At 39.1% G+C, this 18,408-nt stretch overlaps 1 protein-coding gene across 1 annotated transcript in view; it reads left to right on the top strand.

The window, feature by feature from the left end:
• Nucleotides 1–18,408, top strand: part of AKNAD1 (AKNA domain containing 1) — a 31,464-nt gene that overhangs the window by 1,405 nt on the left and 11,651 nt on the right. The window contains exons 2-17 of the mRNA XM_077824528.1: nucleotides 281–1,491; nucleotides 2,243–2,302; nucleotides 2,771–2,912; nucleotides 3,134–3,285; nucleotides 3,391–3,450; nucleotides 3,880–4,013; nucleotides 9,867–10,035; nucleotides 10,795–10,967; nucleotides 11,442–11,544; nucleotides 12,171–12,277; nucleotides 12,914–13,017; nucleotides 13,126–13,270; nucleotides 13,739–13,851; nucleotides 16,578–16,700; nucleotides 16,787–16,897; nucleotides 17,853–17,939. Coding sequence (XP_077680654.1) covers nucleotides 334–1,491; nucleotides 2,243–2,302; nucleotides 2,771–2,912; nucleotides 3,134–3,285; nucleotides 3,391–3,450; nucleotides 3,880–4,013; nucleotides 9,867–10,035; nucleotides 10,795–10,967; nucleotides 11,442–11,544; nucleotides 12,171–12,277; nucleotides 12,914–13,017; nucleotides 13,126–13,270; nucleotides 13,739–13,851; nucleotides 16,578–16,700; nucleotides 16,787–16,897; nucleotides 17,853–17,939 — 2,941 coding nt within the window. The 5' untranslated portion in view covers nucleotides 281–333. The remainder of the gene's footprint in view (nucleotides 1–280; nucleotides 1,492–2,242; nucleotides 2,303–2,770; nucleotides 2,913–3,133; nucleotides 3,286–3,390; nucleotides 3,451–3,879; nucleotides 4,014–9,866; nucleotides 10,036–10,794; nucleotides 10,968–11,441; nucleotides 11,545–12,170; nucleotides 12,278–12,913; nucleotides 13,018–13,125; nucleotides 13,271–13,738; nucleotides 13,852–16,577; nucleotides 16,701–16,786; nucleotides 16,898–17,852; nucleotides 17,940–18,408) is intronic.

Raw genomic sequence — 18,408 nt, forward strand, 5'->3', positions numbered from 1 at the left:
TAATAAAGGCTAATAACCTGGTACTATAGACTGTGGGCCACATCCTTTCCCAAGTAATTTGATATTTGGGTAACTCTTGACTGAAACAGAGTTGATCCTGATTTGTACCAATGTAACCGAGAGGAAAATCAGGCCCTTTATGTACATGTCTCCCACTGAAGACTATGGAAGTTTGTGTGGAGAAGGACTGCAGGATCAGATCTAAGATATATGCTTATGCTTTTATTTAATATATTGTTAGATATATTTAAATGTGAGCTAGTTTTCTCATGTATTACAGAACTTAATACATACAATAGTAAAAGCTCTACATGAAAGCTGAGGACTAATGACATGTTAATGGAGTATAATCAAGACGTACAGATTAGGACAAGTAAAAGCAGACAACCTGACCGACTGAAAAACAAAGTGAATAACATATTATTAGATAACTTTGACTGTCCTGAGGATGCAACTGATGAGGAGCAAGAAGACTTACCTTATGATGGAGACCTAGAAAAAACGTATCACCACAATAATGAATCAAAGAATTTGAAAGCCTGTGCTTCTGTAGAAAGCATTTCTGATAATTTCTTAAATTTGACCTGTTCTGAAATTAACAAAAGTTTAAAAGAAGAAATAAATGATGAAAGACAACAGCTATCTCAAGAGAAGGTCTTCAGCCACCGTACACCTGCCACAAGAACAAATGGAATAATGATTGAAATGGCAATGGAAGCTCCTGTGAGTGGCATGTCTTTCGAGACAGAATTATCAGTTGGAGCTTTTAGCAGCCCAGATAGGAAGGAACATTTCACCAACTCAAAAATTTCTGATGTTCTTTTGCGTCATTTTTCCAAAGAAGAGTTATCAAACGCAAGCCAATTAATTGATTGTGAGACTATCCCAGAGACATCCTTTACTGAAAGTGTTGATGAAACTGTCCTCACTAAACCTAGGATTTCAGAATGCACCAAGCCCACTTTACTAACAGAACAATGGGCAAAGTATTTTGAAGACTATTATTTGAACAGACAAGAAGAAACATCTGAAGATGATTACAAAGATAAAAATTTGCTAGATGAAAATATATTTGTTATAGATGACAGAGCTACTTCTTATGGTGATGAGAAAGACTGCATACAAGAAAATTCACAGTCGATAGCTGAAAATGAAGATACAAATAATTTCCAAAACATAAGAAAAAATCACAGTCATCAAAAAGGTTTGTTTGAAAGAACAGGTTCCTCTCATGAACTCAAATATGGCCAAGGCCAAGTTAATTATTGTCTTCCTGACTTCTCTAAAGTTGCTCCAAAAGTCAAAATACCAAAAAGAAATAGCAGTGATAAATCAGCTCCCATAATGAAAAGAACCAAATTCTCGCCTAATTTGATTGGTAAATCAGCAATTGTGAACGATGTTTTAGAAACTATGAATTATTTTGATTCTGTTGAAGTAAAGAATCAAGAAGAAGAAATGAGAATTCCTGAACTTTTACAACAGCTAGAGGTAAATGAGATCTTTTCAGATATCCGTTCAGGATTTAATAAAATATTAATGCCAATGGAAGTGAAAGAGAGAGTCCAGAAAAGCCTAACAGGTGTAGTCCTATATGAAAGTGGTTCCACTGAAGTCAGCGGTTCTACTAATCTAATTAAGAATTACTTACATGAGTAAAGGTTTGTAGGATTGGGCTTTCACTTCCATAAACAGACATATTTTATAATGTTATGGAGTGATACCTTCATTACTAATAATTTAAAAGTTTCCCTTCAAAATATTATGAAATTGGCTATAGTCAATTTCATTTTTTAATTCTCACATACTTGCAAAATGTTGTTTCTAACACTGTAGGAAAATGTTTAAATCCCACCAAAATTATTTTAATTTAAATGTTTAATATCTTAAAGAAATAATTAAAGGTTTGTTTTCATATTGTGTTTGACCCAGATCCCATTTACATCAATAGTGATGTTGCCAATGGATCTTTAAGATTTATAACGTCTTTGAGGATCACCTGTGCTACCTGACTGATTCCTTTAAATGATTTGTTCCAATATTTTAGGGTTTCCTTTATTCTGGTTGTAACTAGATCACTTAACAGTCACTTTTCATATTTAGACTCAGTCATTGGGACTACTCACATATATAAAGCTAAGCACATGCTTAAATCTTTGTAGGATCAGGGCATTAGTATATAAGGAAGACTTATTACAACACATTAATACTTTTTTCTTTATTATTTCTGGATTAATGCAAGTTGCTGACAAAACATGCTGAGGCTCAGAATCGTATTGATCATTTGAGGTTTGATCCTAAGGTAAATCTACCAGAATATTATAAAATCAGATAAATTGTTTAGGAGATCTTTTTCTTAGTACAGTATATTTTCTCTCGAAGGGTCTGATATGAAGCATATATTCTACTAAACAACCTTTTATATTGTTCCTATTTTTAGAACTTCTCTAAAGATAGATTTGGCTAAGTAACTTGAGACATTTAGATGTCTAAAACACATACAGGGAGAATAGGCAAACTAGAAACATACATGTTCATAACTTGGTGTCTTTATGGGAAATAAACATGGATATTCTGACACTTTTTAATATGTTAATAAAAAGTGAAAAATAACTTATTCCATATTCTTTATGTATAATTTAAATAACTCTAACCAACTTCTGTAAGGATATACAGTATTAAAATAGTTTCCTTTTAGCATTCCAAGTGAATATTTTATATATAAAGCTGTTGTTTTATTTTTAAATATTGTTTTGTATATTTTTAACAGATATATCCTCATTCAGCTTCTTCTAATCCAAACCTTTCCAGTCACTCAAGATGTATGGGTGCAGCTTCTGAAGAGTTTATATTTCATCCCCTTACTGTTCCTATCCAGCCTATGCTTGATTTGTCCCAAGCATCTTTTGCAGGTAGTTGAAATTACAGTGGTTATACAAATAACAGAGGTTCCTTATTTTACATAATTGTGCACTTTGTTATTCTGTTCCATAATCATAGAATCATAGGACTGGAAGGGACCTTGAGAGGTCATCTAGTTCAGTCCCCTTGGATTAATGGAATAATAATCTGGAAAACTGTATACAGAAATTCCAGTTGGTACTTTATTCTTTATTTTCATTATGTTATATAGGATTACAATCTGGGAGAATGATTTCATCATTACTGTCAGACAGTGCAGAAGCAGAAATACACTGTTTAAATCATAACTTGATGGAAAATACAACAAAAGGAGAAAAGATGTCTCAAATGCTAAAGGAGCAGGCAGAGCAACTGAAAGCTAAAGTAATATGAAAGAGATTTTTTTCACTACCTACTTAATTTTGATGCTCTTGTTTCTTTTTATGAAATCTAAAATCCCAAATAAAATCTACCAATTTTCTATTGAAGGTGGAAGAATTTTCTAAATGTGTAATACAGGAGGCCTTACCTTTGCAAGATCGCTGTTTGGTAAATTATATTTTTCACATCTATTGGAGGGAATTGAAATGTGCTTTAAATGACATTGGACCTGAATTTATTGTAGTGAAATTTTCAGTGTTCTTCAGAAAGATATATTTAATAACAAATTAAACCCTTTCCTCCTTTCCAGAATTAAGTTATAGGCATGAAAAAGGCCAAGTTTGAGATTGACAATATGTGTCTGAATCTCCATGACTCCTTTGAAAATCTTAACCCAAACTATTTATGAAGGCAGCCCTTACTCAGGGAAATTGCCATTGAAGTTATTATGAGTTTTGTTTGAGCAAGACCTGAATCAAGACCCCACAATTTAACCCTCTATTTGTACATCTGCTGTGGACTACAGAGTGTTAATAATTGTTCTGTCCAATTAAATAGCAAAGTCATTCATTATTTAAATCTCTTTTATTGGTGAAGGTATTAAAGGAACTAAGAGGATACCTTGAAACATTGGAACGGAAATATTTAGCCACTAAGGAGGAGCATCGTGGTTTACTGCTACAGAACTACAATCGCAAAGCCGTAAGCGTTGGCGAGTTTGATCCCGACAGGTCAGAGCTGCCTGCTAAATAGTATGTCTATGCTCCCATAGTATATGAGTATTTGGCAGTCATTAATTAATTTATTTATCCTCACAGTATCCCTGAGAGGTACAGAAGTAATATTGACAGGTTTCAGAGTAGCAGCCGTGTTAGTCTGTATTCGCAAAAAGGAGTACTTGTGGCACCTTAGAGACTAACCAATTTATTTGAGCATAAGCTTTTGTGAGCTACAGCTCACTTCATTGTTGCACATTTTCGACCTTAGTTAAATTTTGGGGCCCTGAGGATGTTCCAGTTGGATGTAGAAATTGATGGAGTCTGGTATTAACTTTGATGCAGTCTTGTTTAGTTACAAGGAATGTGCAAGGAGTCTGCTTCTCCAAACACAGGAGGAGCTCAGAACAAAAGAAGCAGTTTCGTAGCTTACAGCAAAGCTTCTTCAGACAACAGACCTAAAAGTGCTCTCCACTTTTTCCCAGGGTCACACTGTGCTCACAGGCGACTACATGTCCAACCTAAACCGCTCTTGCTTCAATGTAAGCCCATTGCTTTTTGTCCTATCCCTAGCGGTTAAGGAGAATAATTTTTCTCCTTCCTCCTTGTAACAACCTTTTATATACTTGAAAACTGTTATCATGTCCCCTTTGGTTTTCTCTTCTCCAGACTAAATAAACCCAATTTTTTCAATCTTCCCTCATGGGTTATGTTTTCTAGATCTTTAATCATTTTTTGTTTCTCTTCTCTGGACTTTCTCCAGTTTGTCCACATCTTTCCTGAAATGTGGTGCCAAGAACGGGACACAATACTCTAGTTGAGGACTAATCAGCATGGAGTAGAGCATAAGAATTACTTCTTGTGTCTTGCTTACACCACTTATTTTAATACATCCCAGAATGATGTTTGCTTTACTTGGCAACAGTGTTACTCTTTTGACTCATATTTAGCTTGTGATCCACTATGACCCCCAGATCCCTTTCCACAGTACTTCTTCCTGGGTAGTCATTTCCCATTTTGTATGTATGCAACTGATTGTTCTTTCCTAAATGGAGTACTTTGCATTTATCCTTATTGAATTTCATCCTATTTGCTTCAGACCATTTCTCCAGTTTGTCCAGATCATTTTGAATTTTAATCCTATCCTCTAAAGTACTTGCAACACCTCCTAGCCTGGTATCCTCCACAAACTTTATAAGTGTACTCTCTATGCCATTTTCTAAATCATTGATGAAGATATTGAACAGAATCAGACCCAGAACTGATCCTTGTGGGACCCTACTCAATACGCCTTTCCAGCTTGACTGTGAACCAATCCAGGAAGTTTTTGGAAAATGTAGGGGACAATTTCCTGGTGCAAGTGCTGGAGGAACCAAGTAGGGGCAGAGCTCTTCTTGACCTGCTGCTCACAAACCAGGAAGAATTAGTAGAGGAAGCTAAAGTGGATGGGAACCTGGGAGGCAGTGACCATGAGATGGTCGAGTTCAGGATCCTAACACAAGAAAGAAAGGAGAGCAGCAGAATATGGACCCTGGACTTCAGAAAAGCAGACTTTGATTCCCTCAGGGAACTGATGGGCAGGATCCCCTGGGAGAATAACATGAGGGGGAAAGGAGTCCAGGAGAGCTGGCTGTATTTTAAAGAATCCTTATTGATGTTACAGGAACAAACCATCCCGATGTGTAGAAAGAATAGTAAATATGGCAGGCGACCAGCTTGTCTTAAAAGTGAAATCCTTGCTGATCTTAAACACAAAAAAAGAAGCTTACAAGAAGTGGAAGATTGGACAAATGACCAGGGAGGAGTATAAAAATATTGCTCGGGCATGCAGGAGTGAAATCAGGAAGGCCAAATCACACTTGGAGTTGCAGCTAGCAAGAGATGTTAAGAGTAACAAGAAGGGTTTCTTCAGGTATGTTAGCAACAAGAAGAAAGTCAAGGAAAGTGTGGGCCTCTTACTGAATGAGGGAGGCAACCTAGTAGGAGAGGATGTGGAAAAAGCTAATGTACTCAATGCTTTTTTTGCCTCTGTCTTCACAAACAAGGTCAGCACCCAGACTACTGCCCAGTGCATGATAATGTGCATGATAATCAAGTTGGGCCATTTCCTGCACAAATCCAGGTTCTCTCACCCCCTCACCCCCCTCCCAAAAACCACACACACAAACTCACTATCCTGCTGATAATAGCTCATCCAAAGTGACCATTCTCCCTACAATGTGCATGATAATCAAGGTGGGGAAATGTTGGATAAAAAGCCTCACCAATTTGCATAGGTGACCACAGACCCAAACCCTTGGATCTGAGAACAATGAAAAAGCATTCAGTTTCTTACAAGAAGACTTTTAATAAAAATAGAAGTAAATAGAAATAAAGAAATCCCCCCTGTAAAATCAGGATGGTAGATATCTTACAGGGTAATTAGATTCAAAAACATAGAGAACCCCTCTAGGCAAAACCTTAAGTTACAAAAAAGATACACAGACAGAAATAGTTATTCTATTCAGCACAATTCTTTTCTCAGCCATTTAAAGAAATCATAATCTAACACATACCTAGCTAGATTACTTACTAAAAGTTCTAAGACTCCATTCCTGGTCTATCCCCGGCCAAGACTCAGCATACAGACAGACACACAGACCCTTTGTTTCTCTCCCTCCTCCCAGCTTTTGAAAGTATCTTGTCTCCTCATTGGTCATTTTGGTCAGGTGCCAGCGAGGTTACCTTTAGCTTCTTAACCCTTTACAGGTGAGAGGAGCTTTCCCCTGGCCAGGAGGAATTTCAAAGGGGTTTACCCTTCCCTTTATATTTATGACACGCCCCCCAAATCTCAGCTAGGGTGAAACACTGGCTGGGATTTCTTCCTGGAGCTCTAGGAAAACAGAGTTAATAAGACACATGCATCTCTAAATATACTACCAAGTACATAAAGACTAACAATATTTTCCACATCTCAAGGACGATTTTAACCAGTTGATTCTGGGAAACTTTCACGGGAGAGTGCATCAGCCACTTTGTTAGAAGCTCCTGAGATATGTTGGATGTCGAAATCAAAATCTTGGAGAGCTAAACTCCACCGAAGAGTTTTTTGTTAGTTTCCTTGACGGTGTGAAGCCACTTCAGTGCAGCATTGAGGGGGTGAGGGAACCTGGATTTGTGCAGGAAATGGCCCAACTTGATTATCATGCACATTGTGTAAAGAGTTGTCACTTTGGATGGGCTATCACCAGCAGGAGAGTGAATTTGTGTGGGGGGGTGGAGGGTGAGAAAACCTGGATTTGTGCTGGAAATGGCCCAACCTGATGATCACTTTAGATAAGCTATTACCAGCAGGACAGTGGGGTGGGAGGAGGTATTGTTTCATATTCTCTGTGTATATATAAAGTCTGCTGCAGTTTCCACGGTATGCATCCGATGAAGTGAGCTGTAGCTCACGAAAGCTCATGCTCAAATAAATTGGTTAGTCTCTAAGGTGCCACAAGTACTCCTTTTCTTTTTGCGAATACAGACTAACACGGCTGTTACTCTGAAACCTAAGGGAATTGGCGGATGTGATTGCAGAGCCATTGTCCATTATCTTTGAAAACTCATGGCGATTGGGGGAGATCCTGGACGACTGGAAAAAGGCTAATGTAGTGCCCATCTTTAAAAAAGGGAAGAAGGAGGTTCCTGGGAACTACAGGCCAGTCAGCCTCACCTCAGTCCTTGGAAAAATCCATGGAGCAGGTCCTCAAGGAATCAATCCTGAAGCACTTTGAGGAGAGGAAAGTGATCAGGAACAGTCAGCATGGATTCACCAAGGGCAAGTCATGCCTGACTAATCTAATTGCCTTCTATGACGAGATAACTGGCTCTGTGGATGAGGGGAAAGCAGTGGACGTGTTATTCCTTGACTTCAGCAAAGCTTTTGATATGGTCTCCCACAGTATTCTTGCCAACAAGTTAAAGAAGTATGGGCTGGTTGAATGGTGGATAGAAAGCTGGCTAGATTGTCGGGCTCAACGGGTAGTGATCAATGGCTCCAAGTCTAGTTGGCAGCCGGTATCAAGCGGAGTACCCCAAGGGTCGGTGCTGGGGATGGTTTTGTTCAATATCTTCATTAATGATCTGCAGGATGGCGTGGACTGCACCCTCAGCAAGTTTGCAGATGATACTAAACTGGGAGGAGTGGTAGATACGCTGGAGGGTAGGGATAGGATATAGCGGGACCGAGACAAATTAGAGGATTGGGTCAAAAGAAATCTGGTGAGGTTCAACAAGGACAAGTGCAGAGTCCTGCACTTAGGACGGAAGAATCCCATGCACCGCTACAGACTAGGAACCGAATGGCTAGGCAGCAGTTCTTCAGAAAAGGACCTGGGGTTACAGTGGACAAGAAGCTGGATATGAGTCAACAGTGTGCCTTTGTTGCCAGGAAGGCTAACGGCATTTTGGGCTGTATAAGTAAGGGCATTGCCAGCAGATCGAGGGACGTGATCGTTCCCCTCTATTCGACATTGGTGAGGCCTCGTCTGGAGTACTGTGTCCAGTTTTGGGCCCCACACTACAAGAAGGATGTGGAAAAATTGGAAAGCGTTCAGCAGAGGGCAACAAAAATGATTAGGGGACTGGAATACATGACTTATGAGGAGAGGCTGAGGGAACTGGGATTGTTTAGTCTGCTGAAGAGAAGAATGAGGGGGAATTTGATAGCTGCTTTCAGCTACCTGAAATGGGGTTCCAAAGAGGATGGATCTAGACTGTTCTCAGTGGTAGCAACTGACAGAACAAGGAGTAATGGTCTCAAGTTGCAGTGGGGGAGATTTAGGTTGGATACTAGGAAAAACTTTTTCACTAGGAGGGTGGTGAAGCACTGGAATGCGTTACCTAGGGAGGTGGTGGAAACTCCTTCCTTTGAGGTTTTTAAGGTCAGGCTTGACAAAGCCCTGGCTGGGATGATTTAGTTGGGGATTGGTCCTGCTTTGAGCAGGGGGTTGGACTAGATGACCTGCCTAGGTCCCTTCAACCCTGATATTCTATGATTCTATGAACCACTGATAACTACACTCTGGGAATGGTTTTCCAGCCAGTTATGCACCCACTTTATAGTAGCTCCATCTAGGTTGTATTTCCTTAGTTTGTTTATGACAGTGGTCCCCAACCTTTTCAGGGTCATGCCCCTTTTACCCCAGTCCACACAAACACACACACACACTGGGAACCAGGCCAGGAGCAGGGCCATGGCTCCCGGCAGGGGATGGTTCGGACATGGGCAGGGGCAAGGGAGCCGAGGCTGAGGCTGGGGCCAGGAGCAGAGCTGGGGGTGGAGCGGTGCTGGGTTGCACTCCCTCCCTGCTTTCCATGGGGAGTGCACCCCCCCAAACATTCCTCTTTCCCCCCCCCCGAGGGGCGTGCCCCATAATTTGGGGGCCACTGGTTTAAGAGAAGGTCATGCGAGATTGTATGAAAAGCCTTACTAAAGTCAAGATATACTACATCTACCACTTCACCCCGTCCACGAGGCCTGTTACCCTGTCAAAGAAAGCTATTAAGTTGGTTTGACACAATTTGGTCTTGACAAATCCATGCTGACTGTTAGTTATCATCCTATTATCTTCTAGGTGTTTGCCAATTGCTTAATTATTTGCTCTATTATATTTCCGGTTATTGAAGTTAAGCTGACTGGTTTATAATTCCCCGCGTTGTCCTTATTTCCCTTTTTGTAGATTCAAGCAGGTAACTGTGGTTTCATTTAATCTATTTAATTTTGTAATGGTATTGTTTTATTTTTGGACAGTGCTGCAACTTTGATACTGCAGTGAGATACAAAAAGCCAAAAGTTTATTAAAAGGCTGATTATATAACTCTGTGTTTTGTATTTGGATTTAGAAAGGTGGAGGGGGAAATATTTAGGCTTGGTATGCTACTTGAAGATGTCAAAGAGAAAATTGATGACAATATATATAGTCCATGTCCATCTTCATTCACAACATTTCCTACGTCTCCTTTGCTCACTCCATGTGAATCTGCGTGTTCATCCTGTTCTCATCTTCGTGAGGTAACTCATCAAATTCTATAATCTACAGACCAAACTCTTCTTTCAGTTACACTGATGCAAACCCCATTAATTAAAATAGGGTTGTGCAAGTATACCCAAGAGGAGAATTTGCCCTTATGTTTCTAAGTGTGAATTTCTTGCTACAATGCAGAATGTTAATTCAAGAAAGTAATATATTTTATTCCTGAATTTAAACTTTAAGATATCTCATTAGCCATGTTGATCAAAACCTAAATATATGACTACAGCTGTGTTGGGGGAAAAGATTCCCAGTCTCAGTGGAAAAAAAATAACATTTGTATTCAGAAAATCAAAATATTCTAATCTATGCAAAAATTGAAAAGCAGCTTTTGCAAGTGAATCATTGTCATTTAATAGAAAAAAATTATTAAAATGGTTACTTTCTGCTTCAGTGAGATTCATAAAAATCACAGTTTGGCTCAAAGGATCAAATTCTTGTGTGTCACAGAAAGCTGGTGGAAGTGGTAATGTTAAGTCCTGGATCATATGCTTGCAAAATGGAAATTGGTGGTTTCCCACTGTTGTACATGTGACCAAGCAATAGATTGCTAAATGCTTTCTAACTGTACTAATTGTTTGAAATACCATATGAATTCTGATGAGTCCTCCTTTGAATCCTGAATTGCATAGATATTCAGGAAATCTGGGTTGCAGGAGGCAAGATTTTTAGGGAATACAGTAAATGACAATCTATTGTAAGTGTCTTTATGCTATCTATAATATGGTTACTTTGTACAGAGCCCTGTGGTTTCAAGCATTAGTGATCCTCCAGAAAGGTCTGCTACTGAAGTGAATTTTCATAATAATGAAAGGACCGACGGAGATAAGAGAAGTCATGCTATTGATGTGGTCCCAAAGAAAAACAGTCAGCTTTCTTTACAAGATGACAATTGTGATCCTTTTCCTGAAATGTAAGTGTTGAACTTTGTGATAGGTATTGAAGTCATTTACTAAAATAGATTTATAATTGCTTACTAAATATGAAGACATTTATTGAGCATATCTGATCAAATGTCCGCTGAAGTCAAAAGAATCTCATTAATTTGGCTGAGTGTTAGATCACGCCACTGCATGGCCTCGATTGTCACCATAGATATTCAAGATGGAAAAGACATATTGGGAGACCTAATCCAACCATCCTGCCAGTGCACAATTATTCCCTTCAGTAATATTTTTAAAAACAGGTTGAAGGTATGTCAATATCCAAAATCACTACCTATTCCATTTTTTGGTGACTCAGCAGAGTATTAGTATTTCTGTGAGTTATATCTTTGTTGAGTCCTGCCCTGTTGGAGAATCATATGATGATCATCTTGCTAAAAAACAGTGTTTTAAATGTGTTAGAAAAAACAGTATTTTAAACTAAAAATATTTTTTTCCCTTAGCCAATTGGGATTACAAAAAAGAGATGCATCTGTCTATGTAAAAGGAATGGAGCCCCTGGAAAAAGCAGGACTGCTAGCAAATAAGCACTCTTCAGATGTAATGGTACAAGGTCTATTTTCATACATAATTACATTTTTTGGATGAGCGTTTTTGTTTATTTTATCCAATGGGATAATTTATATGAGATTATATTCTACTGTCCCAATGTTAAATTTGCACAACAAAGCAACTCAACCGTTGCCATTGTTGAGGTACTACGGTACATCAGAACACTGCTGCACAAATGCCAAGTAAGATGATTCAGGTTTAGGAATGTTGCTGTCAAAACTTGTGAAACATTCATAATGTGCTTTGATTCTGAGGGGAACTGTTCTGGAAGAAGTTGCACAGGCAACTATTGGATTTTAAATAGTATCATTTGTGCTTGTTTAGGAAGTGAGGAAAAAAACATGAATCCATGCCAGATCCACTGAAACCTACACTAACAAAGTCATTTCACCTCTGTGTCTCACTTTTCTTATCTATAGAATGGGGATAATGTGCAGACTCTGTGCAGTCCATTTTACATAGCCTAGAATTGTGAGTGGATGATAAAGCAAGAAAAAGCATTGTCAAAACCATAGAAAAATTATATCCAAATATTTGTGTTGCTCACACTGTATTTCTTGAGAAATACACAGTAATGTGAATAAATGTATAAAAATCTTACGTTCTGGTTTGTGGTACAGCAGTGCTTCCTTCCACCTGAGGCAGACAATGGGTCTGGAGGCCTGGAATCCCACAGGCAGCTTATATTAAGTCAAAAATTTAACGCTGATCAAGAAAACCCAAAAGGGTAAGTGCTTTATGTATTCTGGCCGATTAAAAATATTTGTAAACAGCCAAAATGAGTGTATGCATTCATGGATACAAGTTTTGCTGTTTGACGATGTCTGAAATTTAATGCATTGTGGTAGGCTCAACTCAAAGTAAAGCTGGTTGTTTTTGAACATGGGAAGATCTGGTTGGAAACGATTATTGTGTCTTTACATTTTACACAGACAATAAATCACACAGGATGAAATCCTGACCCCACTAAAAAATGGCAAAACTCCCTGTGACTTCAATGACAGCATTTCACTCAGTGAAATACAACCCTATCCAGAGGACCAGCACAAGGCCTTCTACATCTCTTAAGTTCCACTTACACATTATTTTGAGGGATCAAGTAGAGCATAGGTCTTGTGTTGGCCTTCTGCACGGAAGTGAATTTTCACCCCTGGTAACTAAAAGTTAAGTAATAAATTAGTTCTACAATCATATTAAAAATATTGGAGACAAAATCCAACATCCAGATTAAAAAAGGGACTTGGCTGAACAGTGACAAATACAAGTCAAAAAGATACATTTGTGTAGACATTCAGCATTAAGTTTGGTTGTTTTACTTACTTTTGTCACATCAGTACTTCTGTATGCTGTCTTGTTTATTCAGGAATTTAAACTTCTGGCAAATGACATCTCCACCCAAAACCAAGCCTTACAATATGTGCAATTTGGAACACAAAATTATTAATCTAAATGTGCGGCAAGAGCAAGGTAGGAGCAAGAGGAAAATGCTTTTATTCAATAATTTGTATCACTTCATAACTCTGGTAAAACTCACCCACTTTCCAATTCTTTCTTTTTCCCCCCCGATCATTTTAGGCAATTTAGCACATCCATCAGATCATTGTTTTTGTGGAAGGGTAGAAAACTGTTCAAATGCACATGATGATGCTCTATATCCCAAATGGAAAATAGACTGGTCAAAAAATGCAAACAAAGAACTTTGTTCCTGTTCTGTCAATAGGTGAGCATGTGCTGACTATCACCCTAAGCTCTAAAACAACACAAAACATTAACAAACTTCAAAAATAGTCCAGAGGGTGTTATTAGAGTAACTGTCTCTTTCAAACCTTTGTGCCTGTCTGTGTTCATGTGTGCACATGTATATAAATACACACACCTAAAATTTCTTAAGTGCTTTGCTGAATAGAGGTGGGGTTACTCACAGGCTTAACTTTAAACACGTGTTTAAGTGCTCTGCTGAATCAGGGTCTTAATGCCATGATCCATACTATAATTCAAGGTGTAATACGATTTTTCCCCAAGATTAGACCATTTAGTATGGATATATTTCATATTATGAATAAATCTATTTTTCCTGAATTAATAATTTGGCAACATTAATAGCATAGGTATTAATATGCTCAAAAACTTTTCATACAATTGGTAACATTTAATTCAGATCTTGTACTATTTTTTTTTTAACACATAGAAATAAAAACACAGAGGACAGAAAAACTGATAGTGAAAAGTCAAAATGTGGACAGTATTCAGTCTTCATTCAAGAAAAAGCAGTGGCGCTAGATTTGTCAGGCACTAACCTGTGTAAGTAGAGATTGTCTACAGTGGCCAGAACTATATTTAACTACTACTGAGTCCTTGTAGTAATTTGATGTCATCTCACAACACCTGCAGAGTATGAAGATTTTAATGGACTCTTATCAAACTTTACTGGCTAAGCTACTAGGACCCCATTTTCAAACAGGCTTTCAAAAAAGCACCCATGACACTTCCATGTGTAGAAGGGCACTGATGTGTACAAAATTCCATTTTGCTCATGCATGTGCAGGAATTTGTATATGCTAACTAGTGCACTCCCAATTTCAGCATATCTTTGAGGGTAGTTTGAAAAGTTGGCCCATAAAGTGTTTCAAAATTTCTGGGCCAGATTATTTCCTCCCCCATCAAAATAAGTGGAGATTTTTATGAGAAAATATCTGCCTGGCATCCCTTGTAGAGATTATTCCCCATCATTCTGCTGATGGGAAGGAGGATGGAAATGCCATCTTAAACCTCATGGATCCTTCATACACCCCTTGTGGCCTCCCCAACTCCTTAATAGCCGCATTCCATTGGAGTCACACTGCCAAGGATGTCCCCTGCCCCATTGGGCAGGGCAACTCCCAGGTCCCTCAGAAGTTCAGTTAACTTTTCTGGGGGCAGAGGAATGACAACAGGCAGTCTTTCTTCCAGCCAACCCTGACTCCACACCTTCCCACTGCACTGTCTTGGGTCAAGGATGGTACTGTGAAGGTGGGTGTACTCCATGTGTGAATTGGAAGGCATGAGCTGTTTCTGGCTTTGATTTCAGATTAGGGGAGGGATAGCTCAGTGGTTTGAGCACTGGCCTGCTAAACCCAGGGTTGTGAGTTCAATCCTTGAGGGGGCCATTTAGGGATTGGGGCAAAAACTGGGGATTGGTCCTGCTTTGAGCAGGGGGTTGGACTAGAATACCCCCTGAGATCCCTTCCAACCCTGATATTCTATGATTCTATGATCAGAGTATATGGGCTTGTTGTCCCACCTGAGTTCTGGGATGCCTTTTGCTCCTCTTTTCTCTATGATGCCTTTCCATTTAGACACACATTGGTAACTGGTACTTTAACTCTGTTACCAGTGCTGTTATATGGATCAGCTAGTACAAGGTGTTATATGAGTGGCACACTCAACACTCTCCTCTACTCTTGTCATAAATATAAAGGGAAGGATAACCACCTTTCTGTATACAGTGCTATAAAATCCCTCCTGGCCAGAGGCAAAACCCTTTCACCTGTAAAGGGTTAAGAAGCTAAGGTAACCTAGCTGTCATCTGACCCAAAATGACCAATAAGGGGACAAGATACTTTCAAATCTGGAGGGGGGGGGAACAAAGGGTTCTGTCTGTCTGTGTGATGATTTTGCCAGGAACAGATCAGGAATGCAAGCCTTACAATTCCTGTAAAGTAATCTAGCTAGAAAAGTAATCTAGCTAGAAAATAACAGGTTTCAGAGTAGCAGCCGTGTTAGTCTGTACTCGCAAAAAGAAAAGGAGTACTTGTGGCACCTTAGAGACTAACCAATTTATTTGAGCATAAGCTTTCGTGATCTTGATTATCACTACAAAAGGTTTCCTTCCTGCCCCCCCGTTCTCCTGCTGGTAATAGCTCACCTTAAGTGATCACTCTCCTTACAGTGTGTATGGTAACACCCATTGATTGTTTCATGTTCTCTATGTATATAAATCTCCCCACTGTATTTTCCACTGTATGCATCCGATGAAGTGAGCTGTAGCTCACAAAAGCTTATGCTCAAATAAATTTGTTAGTCTCTAAGGTGCCACAAGTACTCCTTTTCTTTTAGCTAGAAAATGCATTAGATTTTCTTTTGTTTACTGGCTTGTAAAATAAGCTATGCTGGAGGGAATGTATATTCCTGTTTTTGTGTCTTTTTGTAACTTAAGGTTTTGCCTAGAGGGATTCTCTTATGTTTTGAATCTGATTACCTGTAAAGTATTTACCATCCTGATTTTACAGAGGTGATTCTTTTACCTTTTCTTTAAATAAAATTCTTCTTTTAAGAACCTGATTGATTTTTCATTGTTCTTAAGATCCAAGGGTTTGGGTCTGTGTTCATCTGTACCAATTGGTGGGGATATTATTATCAAGCCTTCCCCAGGAAAGGGGGTGTAGGGCTTGGGAGATATTTTTGGGGGGGACGTCTCCAAGTGGTCTCTTTCCCTGTTCTTTGTTTACAACGCTTGGTGGTGGCAGCATACTGTTCAAGGACAAGGCAAAGTTTGTACCTTGGGGAAGTTTTTAACCTAAGCTGGTAAAAAATAAGCTTAGGGGGTCTTTCATGCAGGTCCCCACATCTGTACCCTACAGTTCAGAGTGGGAAAGGAACCTTGACAACTCTCTTTTGTGGTCCCCTTGGTTTCCACTGGTTTTGGAGAGGCAGGGTCCAACCTTAGGCAAGGGAGGCTTGTCTTGTGTAAAGACACAGGCCTGACACTGGTGAGATCTGAGTTCAGTTCCTAGCTTCGACACAGGCCTCCTGTGTGACTTTGTGCAAGTCACTGCATCTCTCTGTACCTCAGTTCCCCATCTGTAAAATGGAGATGATAATACTTCTCTGCATCACAGGGATGTTGTGAGGAGAAATTCATTAATGTTTGTGAGGCACTCAGATCCTAGAGTGCTGGAAGCCATGTGGGTACCTAGATATAAAGCTGCAGCACCCAGCTTATGAGCTGTAATATTTATGTAAGACCTCTTTGATACAATTTTTTTTAGGCAGTGATTCAGAAGACATCTCATTCTGTGATTCCTTTCATGAGTCACACAGTGATGAATTTCTGGAACACAGGACTAAAAATTATAAAACACGTAGAGCCGGATTAAAAGAACAAAGCAAAGGTATAGTGGTTTCATAGCTCCTAAAACATGTTTGTGTGGAAATGTTGTCTGCAGTGTAATATTTTACCTATATCACTTGTTTGCAGGTCTCAGCTGGAGGTGCAATAGGCGAAACAGAGATTGGTTTAAACTTGGGAATTATAAAGAATTTGTTCAGTCCTGCACCTTATGTAGAAATAAAAACCTCAGTTCAACTCGTGAGTATAGTGTGCTGCCAAAAAGGTTACAAACCACAAGCTAAGCTTTACATGGCACAAACCCGTGAGTGGAATACACATAGGGACCAGCACTCGAAGAAGAACTAAATATTTAGTTCCAAAGCTACATAAAGAGCAGTAACCAACTCTAGCCTCACCTCAGCTCTTCCACAACCACAGTGGAACTATCTATTTTTCACTTGGTGGGAGCGATAACATTTCCAGTTTTCCACCAACGTCTTCAAAATGCCGGTCACAGGCACCACCCTATACCAGCTGTCATTTGCTGTTGGCCCCCCAGGCAGTATGGTCTAGAGCAGGGGTAGGCAACCTATGGCACGCGTGTCAACGGTGGCATGCGAGCTGATTTTCAGTGGCACTCACACTGCCCAGGTCCTGGCCACAGATCCAGGGGGCTCTGCATTTTAATTTAATTTTAAATAAAGCTTCTTAAACATTTTAAAAACCTTATTTACTTTACATACAACAATAGTTTAGTTATATATCATAGACTTATAGAAAGAGACCTTCTAAACACATTAAAATGTATTACTGGCACGCGAAACCTTAAATTAGGGTGAATAAATGAAGACTCGGCACAGCACTTCTGAATGGTTGCCGACCCCTGGTCTAGACCAATGAACAGGAATTCCTCAGTTCTTATGCTACCTCTGCCACTGACTTGTGTTAACTTCAGGAGTCAATGAGAGCCTGGTTTTCAGAAATGTCCAGCACCCGCGGCAACCTTTGAAGTCTCTTAAATCTCTGCCTCAGTTTCCCCATCTGTACAGTGGAAATGAGGTTAGTTATCTGTTTTACAGGGCCAGAGTGAATATAAATTAGCTAATGTTTCTACATGTTGGTTGGAAATGTAAAGTGTTATGTAAGTCTACATCGTATTAATGCATTTATTATGATAATGCTAAGTTGTCATTACAGTATGTTCTCTCAACAGCCTTACAATACAGGGATTGGAATATAAATTTCTGCACTAGTTGTCAAAGAAACAAATGCAGCAGGGAATCTGACAAGAATAATATTGGTAAATGATCCCAGACTGTCGGTCTTAATTATGTTAAAAATATTTTGCAGTTGTGCCTTATAGATCATGTGCAAACTTTTTAAAGACATGTTGTATAGATAGTATAATGAAATGTACAATAACAAACTGAAGTCTGATCTGATCAAGAAATGGATTTGGCTAAAGAGGGAAGGACAAGGAAGAGAGCCCAGCATTTTGAAACACTGCTGGAATGATTATATGAGAAGCAAACATTGTACTCAGGGAATTCGAGAAATGCATCTAGGGCTGGGCTATTTTTTATCCTAATTCAGGATTCTAAAGTGCTTCACAAACTATGTACATAGAGCACCAATGAAATGCACTTTGGAATTGCATAGTACATTGGAAAAGAATGGCACAGTGATCCCCAGGAACAATCTAGGACTGTTTTCTCTTTCTGTGTTGACTTCCAGTTAGTGGGTGCCTCAGAACATTATTAACTTATTTA

This window comes from Eretmochelys imbricata, chromosome 8 (assembly GCF_965152235.1).
Source record: "Eretmochelys imbricata isolate rEreImb1 chromosome 8, rEreImb1.hap1, whole genome shotgun sequence".
Classification (NCBI taxonomy): domain Eukaryota; kingdom Metazoa; phylum Chordata; order Testudines; family Cheloniidae; genus Eretmochelys; species Eretmochelys imbricata.